Source organism: Dipodomys spectabilis, unplaced genomic scaffold (assembly GCF_019054845.1).
Source record: "Dipodomys spectabilis isolate Male_0828 unplaced genomic scaffold, ASM1905484v1 ptg000018l, whole genome shotgun sequence".
Classification (NCBI taxonomy): domain Eukaryota; kingdom Metazoa; phylum Chordata; class Mammalia; order Rodentia; family Heteromyidae; genus Dipodomys; species Dipodomys spectabilis.
The window spans coordinates 16,097,312-16,107,166 of NW_024870695.1; the positions used below are offsets into that span (position 1 = coordinate 16,097,312).

Consider the following 9,855-nt stretch of genomic DNA (forward strand, 5'->3'; position numbering starts at 1 on the left):
CAGCCCTAGCAATGACATCCATGGAAATGCCACGTCTTTGCCACCAGCTGGGCTTCAAGCCCAATGACCAGGATGAATAGGAGACCAGTGATTTAAAGAAAGAGAGAATGCTAACACTTGAGGTGGGGGTGAAGGAAGGGGAAGAGTTGCCTTGCAAGTAGCTACAGAGTGGTATTATAAAGGGGGAACAGTGCATAGGGACTAGAAGTGGGAAAGACTAAATACAAGTGAGACTAGGAGGAGGTGTGGCTCCCTCTCCCCACCCCACTGCCTTTCCAGCAACTCAATCCAGCAAGTATTTATTGACCATGACACTCCCCATCTGCCCTGGCCCTCCCTCTGCAAAAACACTCAAATTTGTTCAAGCTGCAGGGTGAGTTCCATTGCTCTTGAACTTGAAACATGAGGTGCTACCTCTTAAAAAGGCAGGCATACAATTTCCAGGATGGAGCAGAAGGGACTATGGAAGTTTAAGAAAACTAAGGAGGGGCTGGGAAGGTGGCTCAGTGGTAGAGCGCTTGCCTTGCATGCGTGAGGCCCTGGGTTCGATTCCTCAGCACCACATAAGCAAAAAGAAAAAACCCGGAAGTGGCGCTGTGGCTCAAGTGGTAGAGCGCTAGCCTTGAGCTGAAGAGCTGAGGGACAGCGCCCAGGCCCAGAGTTCAGGCCCCACGACCAGACCCAAAAAAAAAAGAAAAGAAAAGAAAACTAAGGAACACAGCAGATGAGACAAGACTATATTTTTTTCTTTTATTTATTTATTTTTAATAGTGCTGGGTATCAAACCCAAGGCCTCCCACATGCTAAGCAGATGCTCTACCACTCAGTTACATTCCTGGCCTCAACAATGTCACTTTTGAAAGGGAAGTGAGAGAAGACAGTAGAAGTTTAATTTAACTTTATAGAGAATACAATGGCCAATTTTTTTTTAATCCTATTTAAAACATCCTTGCAGTTCTGTAACTTCAGCGCACACTGGGTATTCCTGCTTTCTCTGTCTCCTCCACCTTGAATTGGCATTTTATTCATTCTGGGATGCAACAGCATCTGCCTTTAGAACTGTGTATCTAATTCTTCCTTGGGCTCTGAAGGAGGTAATACCTCAGTGTTCTCCACAGGTCTTCATTTAATCTGGATCCACTGAAGAAGTCGCCAGCCATTCACAGGATAAGGAGGTCACGTAGAAGTACTGCAAACTTGTAAGTGCCTTGCCAAATACTGTCTACTATCTAAGAAGCCACATTCAGGCAGCCCCAAGTCATAGGTCAATTGCATCAGAGCAACCAAAGCCCTCAAGAAGAATCTTCCCAGTGCCCCAATCCTTTTATTAGGAAGCTGGAAACATAAACTGCTAATGTGCAGGCAGGGCTAAGCCAAAGGCACTCTATCCACCCCCAGTGTCAGCTATCTGCTCATGACCAAACCCAGACTTCTGTGCCTGAACAAAGCAGGATAAATGTCTGTACAAGGTCTGGACTTCAGTTCCAGGTCCCCTGGGGCTGGGCTTGAAGTTTTCTTATTATAAAATACTTTGATAGCATTCTTTTAAGTTCATTAAAGCTGCCCTTGATTGGCTGTGGTGCTCCCACACAGTAAGTCAGTTGAGGTTTATTTGGGCCTGAGGGTAAACACTTAAAATGACTCTAGAACTAGGCATTCAGCTTTGTCTACCCTGGGGGAGAGTGAAGTATCAGAAAACCAGGTAGTTTGGTGGGCACCATGAGCTGGGGGCCTGTGTGTTCACAGCCAGCTGTGCCAGAGTTCCCTACCACATAGTTGTGCTCATAAATGACAGCCCTGGCCTGAGTTCCACATGTCTGCAAAGGAACTGGAGCACAGATAATTTATGAACTTCAAACAGCATCCCAAACTCTTTCCTCTCTGAGATCAGAATTTGTTTTTGACCTAACCATGTGAAGAGATTTGGCTAATGTTTGGTTAATTCATACCCTGCAAAACAAATAATGAAATCCTCTGTGAGGATATAATTCAGGCAGAGAGGAAAGCTGACCAGATTTCCTATTCAGCCTTTCTTGGCTTCTACTCACGCTTCCCTACTCCCTCTTCTAGGACAGGGAAGAGCAAATTCCATCCTGGAGGAGGGCAGAACTTATGAAGCCATGAAGAGATTGTCTATTCCCATTAAATTGACTCACTGGTGGGCATCAAACTTGAGCTCTGAACTGGGAAGAACATACTATTTTCTCTTCCAGTGTCTAAAAAGGTTACAAACTGCCCATAGAATAAAAGCTAAGTCTAGTCAGAGCACTTGAGCAAGGGTCAAATAATATTTGATATATGTGTTCATAAGAAATACAAGGGACTGAGAAGGTAGCTCAGTGGTAGAGTGCTGGCCTCACATGCATGAGGCCCTGGGTTCGATTCCTCAGTACCATATAAAAAAGCCAGAAATAGCTCCATCACTCAAGTGGTAGAGCACTAGCCTTGAGCTGAAGAGCTGAGGGATGGTGCCCAAGCCCAGAGTTCAAGCCCCACGACTGACCCCCCCTCCCCAAAAAAAAAAATCCAAAACCAAGCCGGGCACCAGTGGCTCACACCTGTAATCCTAGCTACTCAGAAGGCTGAGATCTGAGATCACAGCTCAAAGCCAGCCGGGACAGAAAGTCCATGAGACTCTTATCTCTAATAAACCACCAGAAAACTGGAAGTGGCACTGTGGCCCAAGTGATAGAGCACTCACCTTGAGCTGAAGAGCTGAGGGACAGCGCCCAGTCCCAGAGATCAAGCCCCACAACCGACCAAAAAAAAAAAAAAGAAAAGAAATCCAAAACCTGATTTGCTTCCAGAATATGCCTGTGAATCCTTTAGTATGAATCCTTTAGTATGAATCCTTTAGTGGAAAGGTTCTCCTTGATAGTAAGAACCTAGAGGTGATACATGTGGTACTGGTGGCTAAAAGTCTGTAATCCTAGCTACTCTGGAAGCAGAAATCTGATGGTCATGGTTCAAAGCTAGGACAGGCAAGAAAGGAGAAAACTGGAGCAGAAAATTAGACTTTTATCTCCAACTAGCCATCAAAAAGTCTGAAGTAAGATGGGTTTTAGTGGCTCACGACTTAAATCATAGCTCCTCAGGAGGCTGAGATCTGAAGATCGTGTTTCAAAGCCAGCATAGGCAGGAAAGACCATGAAACTCTTATCTCCAATTAACCACCAGAAAACTGAAAGTAAAGCTTTGGCTCAAAATGGTAGAATGCTAGCCTTGAGCCAAGAACCTCAGGGACAGTACCCAGGCCCTGTTCAAGCCCCATAGCCCACCAAAAAGGAAGGAAGGAAGGAAGGAGAGGAGGGAGGAAGTGAAGGAGGGAGGGAGGGAGGGAGGGAGGGAGGGAAGGAGGGAGGGAGGAAAGAGCGAGCCAGAAGTGGAGCTATAGCTCAAGTGAGAGAGTTTGAGCCTGGAGCAAAAAAAAAAAAAAAAATTGCCCAGGCCCTGAGTTCAAACCCCACTACTAGTAAAAACAAACAAAACAAAACAAAACAAAAAACCTACTCAAAAAAAACACCTAGAGATGGGCACTCTATTTTTTAGTAATTCCATCATAGCATAGCCCTGTGGTCTATCATTCCATTCAGTATGCTCTGATCCCAACAGAGAATGCAAATAGGTGTTTTCTTAGCGTCTACCAGCCACCTTGGCAACACGCCAACTATCACTGTGAAGTTTTATAATCCTGCCTCAAGTTTCCCACCAATCTATATTTGGGACCAGAGGGAGTGATGTTACCTTACCACCACACCCCACTGATGCACTCACCTCTCCCCTACTGACCTTAAAGGGATTATAATCTCTCACATCTAAGGTTATATAAATCAAGAACTTCCCATACTATCTAATCCTGTGCTAAAACATCCTAAACACACAGAACCCTTACTATTTTAGGTACAAAGAGATAAAGACAGTTGGGCAATTGGCACCAGTGGTGACATCCTAGAAATTGGAAGCATTTAATTTCAAGGATGTCATCATTGGTGGTAACATTTACGTCAGGTCCTTCGTACATTTTGCTGACCATGAGCTTGGAATTGGCAAAGCTGTCAAACAGCAGTTAGCAATGCCCGGTTAGAAAGAGCCTGGGTTTTAATGCTTTCCAACTAGAAGCTGCCTCAATCACAGGATGTAGAAAGGCAATTGTACCTCTTACAGAATTTTAACTGTACCCCCAAGTCTCATTATAGCAAAAGAGTTCCCTGCCATAGACATTTCAACTTTTACCTCTAGGCTGTTTTGGCACCAGGGTTCAGGAGGACCAGTCTGAGGAGGATTCTTCTCTCTTGATCATCAATAGATCACTTCTTTGATATGGCTCCATACCTATCTAAATACCCATTCCCCTAAGGGCTAAGTTTTCAAAGCATTTTGAGGAAAGGAGTTTAATAATTATCAATAGCTTTTTTTAATAACAATGCTGCCTTATATTCACAAAATTGCCATGCTGGGGAACTTAAATATTCGACATATGACATAAACTGTTCTTCCTATGTCCCTATGGGGAAATCACTATTTTAGGACAACCATAACTACTGCCAGCTCACAATAACCTATTCAGAAAACGAAAAGGTAATGAGAAAAACGGAAAACAGGAGATATTCCTAAAGTGATTTCCATCTGATTTTGAAATGTATTCACTGAAAACAGTTGGAACTGTGAGGTTAAGGAGAGAAGGAACAAATTTGCCTGACAGTTAAGCTTTATGAAAATTCAAATTAGCTATGTCTACTGAACACATGTCACCTGACAACTGGAGGCTGGGAGGAGTCTAGAGTCATACATGCTGATCCTCCACAAAGACTGCAAACTGACTGGAAACAGATTGTCCCCTTTCTCCTAAAAATGAGTAGGGAATACAGGATTATTAGTTTTCTTTCCCATCTCAGGGTTTTATGAGGAAGTCTGCATTCCACTCATTTGAAGCTGATCTTTACATAGGAGTAATTATAGTTAGGTACATTGTTAGGGATAACAGTAGGCAGAGCTTTCTATAAAGAGCCACATTTAATTAATTAGGATTTTTTTTTTCTGATCACAGGACTTGAACTCTGGGCCTGGGTGCTGTCCCTCAGCTCTTCAGCTCAAGGCTAGTGCTCTACCACTTGAGCCATAGCACCACTTCTGGCTTTTTCTGCTTATGTGGTGCTGAGGAATTGAACCCAGGGCCTAATGCATGCAAGGCAAGCACTCTACCACTGAGCCACCTTCCCAGCCCTTAATTAGGATATACCAACAGTATAAAGGCAGCCAAAGATAATGCCTTAAATCAAAGTGGCCAGGTTTCAATAAAACTTTATTTAAAAAACAGGCATCAGGCCAGACAGTTGCTCAAGCGATAATCCTGCTGCTCAGGAAGCAGAGATTGAGGAAATCATGGCGGGAGACCAGTCTGAGCATAGAAGTTTGTGAAACTCTTACTCAATGTCTGGGAGCAGTGGTAAGCACCTGTCATCCACAGCAATATCCTCAGTAACACAGAAAGCACAAGTAATGGGATCACAGCCTAGGGCAGCCCAGGTACAAAGCAAGACCCTATCTTAAAAATAACCAAAGCAACCAAGTGCCAGTGGCTCCTGCCTGTAATCCTAGCTACTCAGGAGGCTGAGATCTGAGGTTCAAAGCCGGCCCGGGCAGGAAAGTCTTATCTCCAAAATAAACTACTAAAAAACCGGAAGTGGCACTGTGGATCAAGTGGTAGAGCACTGGCCTTGAGCTGAAGAGCTGATGGACAGGGCCCAGGCAGAGTTCAAGCCCCATGACCAACAACAATAAAAAAAAGAGAAGGTTCTGGTGGGTTATAGAGGTTCTAAGGCAGCATTTAGCTCCAAAGCCCTAGTGGGGCTATTCTATTGGAGGGATAATTAGCAAAGCTATATTAAATTTATCTTCATGGGGCTGGGAGTATAAATCAGTAGTAGAAGCCTTATCTAGTATATAAAATGGCTCAAGTTCAATCCTAGGCACACAAAACAAACAACAGTAAAAATGCATTATTTTCATTCTAAAGATGGGTAGAATAGAACCCAGAAAATTTTGCCTCCTACTCGATTTTGTTTTGTCTATTGTTAATAGTCCTGGAAGAACACAAAGTTAGCAGCCCCTAGCTGACCTAAGATACAAAAGTGAACTTAATTCCAGGGCAACTGCAGTAAGAAATTTATCCTGGTTCCTATTACCCACTCTTGGCTAACTCTTAACTTAGACTTGACCCTTGTTTTTCTCTTTACTCTCTGTCTTACTAACTCCTTGCCCAGTCTCATAAAAATGAAATTGTTCCTCACTTTATGAAGACATTCCTTATGGATGAATGATCGCAGAAGGTAAATTCACTCTTTACACCATAACCCTTTATGCAAGGCCTAATCTATCTTGTCAAGAACACAGCAGGGTGTGCAGTGTGAGATAACTGCACAGTGGAGTGTTACATCATTTTGGGATGAGAAACAGAAACAGTGACGACACTTAATTGTTCCTGAAACCCAGTCCCAGCTCATATGCTTTTTCAAACAGTTGGGCTTCAGAATGCTGTTTAAGAGAGCTCATTTTAAAAGATGAGGGAATAAAAATGCAACAGGAGGCCTTGAAATTCTGAAACCTGCAGTACTGGTTTCAAACCAATCTGGGTTTGCTCTTTGAAGCCTGAAAAGGCAATGGGCTCTAGCCAACAGTGCTCTCACATTGGTTCAGCAGAGGGAATAACAATGTAAGCAGCCACAAATACTTCTAACAGCATCTTCTGTGTTCTAGGCACTGTCCTAAGCACTTTGTTGATTTATTTGATTCTTAGAATGTAGACATTATCCACAGATGAGGAAAGTGAAACACAGATGTCAAGTAACTTCCCCAAAACCACACAACTAGTAAATGGCAGAACCTGGATCTGAAACGTAGGCATTGTGACTACCAACACCATTCTCTTAAAGTGTTTAGATAGTAAGGGGTTTCCTTTTTCTATTACATATGTGCTACTAGTCTAAAGAAAACCACACACTTCATGAAGCCACATTCCAAAGCCATGTAAAGGTTGACAGTAACATACAAAAGACTCCAAACCAAAGACCAAATTCATTCCCTTAATTTCTGACCACAAAGAAGTCCATTGGCTTAGGCTATTCTTATTTATCTATTTTTGTGCTAGTCTTGAAGCTTGAACTCAGAACCTGGAACTTTTGTACTCAATGCTAGCACTCTAGCACTTGAACCACAACTCTACTTCTGGCCTTTTGGTGGCTAATTGGAAATAAGAGTCTCATGGACTTTCCTGCCTGGGCTGCCTTTGAACCTCCATCCTCAGAGTAGCTAGGATCACAAGCATGAGCTACTGACACCTGGCAATCAATTCTTTTACTTTTTTCTTTCTCCTACCTTACTGAAAACCCACAGATAATCTCACTATACAAAGACAAATGCTTTATTAATACCTGAACATATTAATAGGTGGAGAAACAATGGATGAACCCAATATATAATGAGTCCACTAAATTTTTCCTGAGCCACCTGGCAAGTTATGCAGAGCTGCAGCTATGTTTTCATCAGTATATTAGGACCCCTGACCCTACAAAAGGAGCAAATCATGTAAAAGACCCAAGCATCCAAACGTACATTCTTCCCTTTTGCACAGCACCTACCAGTGTTTGTCCTTTATACTAGCTATGTAGCATGCACCAAATAACTTCTCTTAAAATATGATTGCTAATCAGTTTTCAGCTACTACACAGGAAAGCTTTCTGTTGATTTCTACTGAAAGTGACCAAGGTTCTGGTGCTTGTTGTTCTAATAACTTCCCTTGGTTTCAAGGAAGCCCAAACAAAACCAACAGGTTTGTAGTCTTGTGGTTTGCTTTACAGTTCATGATAGGCATGAATTTGTCTGGGCATTGCCTTCTTCTACTCCACCAGATTCTACAAATACTTTTACTGCTCGGTCACCATCTTATTACCAGATTTTTACCAAGTTTCTGCATTCTAAAATGTGATATTAAGATACACAGTGACGTCCAGAAAAACAGGAGGGCATTCTACCTCAAAGACCTCAAAGACCATTCCTATCTAGCAAGCCACTGTAACACCTATAGTTTCCAGAGGAGGACATGCAGCAACTAAGATTAGCAATCTCCAGAAGCTCAAGAGACCATGGTTTAGACAATATCATTAACTGTTAAGATGTCAGAGTCATGACTTTTGTACATTTGGTACAGACTGGGGCTTTGGAAGTGTGCAATGATCTTTTCACATCTGGTGTAAATCAAATGCAAGCCTCACTTTCAACTTACTGCCAACCTCTTCACACAAGTAGGTTCCTTTTCCGTTTCTAAGTGACTGCATTTGTGGGTCCCCTCACAGCTTTGAGTGTGAAAGCAAGGTTCAGCTTGCTCCTCCTTAGTTTCTCCACACTCACCATACACCAAGTTACTATTAAAACAAAAACAAAACAAAAACCTGTTTCGGTGTTGTTCAGAGTGTAGGGTATTTGCCACAACATATTTGATTGCAGCCCTCACCCCACTGCCACGTTGGCTGGCAATGCTCAGGACAATACAACATTGGGGGGAGGGGGAGGCAGAGGCAAAATGCCCAAGTCCTAAACACATGCAGGCACGAACAGGATAGTTGGAATCAGACAGCCATATTAAGCAGGTCGACGATCTGGGAACCTACAACTGTAGGGAATCGGAAGCGGAGCATTTGCACCGCAGTACAAACCGTTAAACTAACTTATTCCAACCGGCTGTGATACAATCTGCTCCAGAAGGTGGCATAAAGGGAAGCGCACGTGAAGTGGTGAAGTGGTGGAGAAAGGAACTCCAGAGCTGTAGAGTGGGATGCTGGGGCCAAACTCAAGCTGGAAAAGTAACACATGGCTCCACCAGGCTCTCCTCCATGCCCCTCCCCCTCTCGTGCAGACAGACGCCCAGCGCCCACCGGCTCCTCGCTCCCAGCACAACCCACAGCACAGGGCGCATCACCCCCCCCCCCCCGCCCCCGCCCCTCCTCACACCTCGCTCCCATCCCCCGAATCTTCCACTCATCCCCGTACGGCACTTCTGCCACTTTTCGGTTACGCCCCCCAAACTAGCCTCGGTCCGCCAGGTTCCTCCCCTCACCTCCCGGCCCCAACTCCGGCACCCTCAGCCTCTGCGCTGCACCCCACGTCCAAAGCTTTCCGCTCCTCCGCCCTTGCAGACTTTGCGCGCCCCACCACCACCACCTTTCCTCGCCCCCCGTCCACTTTCCTCTAACACTTCTCCCGGTACCCCTCCCCCCCCCGTCCCCTTCACCCTCTTACCCCCTGACCCCCAACGGCTCCTCCCCCCAGTACCCGCTCCAGTCCCGGCTCACCTGCACGGCCACCCCCGTCCCGGCGCTGGTGCGGCTGCTGCAGCTGGAAGGGGACTGTGGCCCTGAGCGGCTGCAGCCCAGCCCTGGGGGAGCCGGCGGGGGCTGGTGGAGAACAGCCCCGCCGGAGTCCCCCGGCCCCTCCGCGCCCCGGCCCCCAGGAACCTCCGCCCCTGCCGCCTGCTGCGGCCCCTGCCATCACCCTCCCGGCCACCCGCCTGCCTCGGCCCCACAGCGAGCCCCACACAGCCCCCAACCCCCGCCGCAGCTACTTATCTGCTCTACGGGGCGGTGATCGACTCTCTCAGCTCAGAACTCTAATTGGCCTACGGAGCCCCAGACTCCACCTCTCAACCAATTAACTGTAAGATCTTCCGTTTCCAAAGATGATTGGTCGACGTTCATAGCGATCCAACCCAAGACCCCACCCCCACCCCAGTCCCCGCCTGCTTCCTTACACCCAAGAAGGTGCTGATTGGTCCTACCCGAGGAGGGCTGGTTCTCCAGAGCC

At 45.6% G+C, this 9,855-nt stretch overlaps 1 protein-coding gene across 2 annotated transcripts in view; it reads right to left on the minus strand.

The window, feature by feature from the left end:
* Fam117a (family with sequence similarity 117 member A) overlaps positions 1 to 9,565 on the minus strand; it is a 52,595-nt gene extending 43,030 nt beyond the window's left edge. For both annotated transcript variants that reach the window (XM_042673929.1, XM_042673928.1), the window contains exon 1: positions 9,348 to 9,565. In XM_042673929.1, coding sequence (XP_042529863.1) covers positions 9,348 to 9,543 — 196 coding nt within the window. In that variant the 5' untranslated portion in view covers positions 9,544 to 9,565. The remainder of the gene's footprint in view (positions 1 to 9,347) is intronic.
* Positions 9,566 to 9,855: the final 290 nt, after the last annotated feature.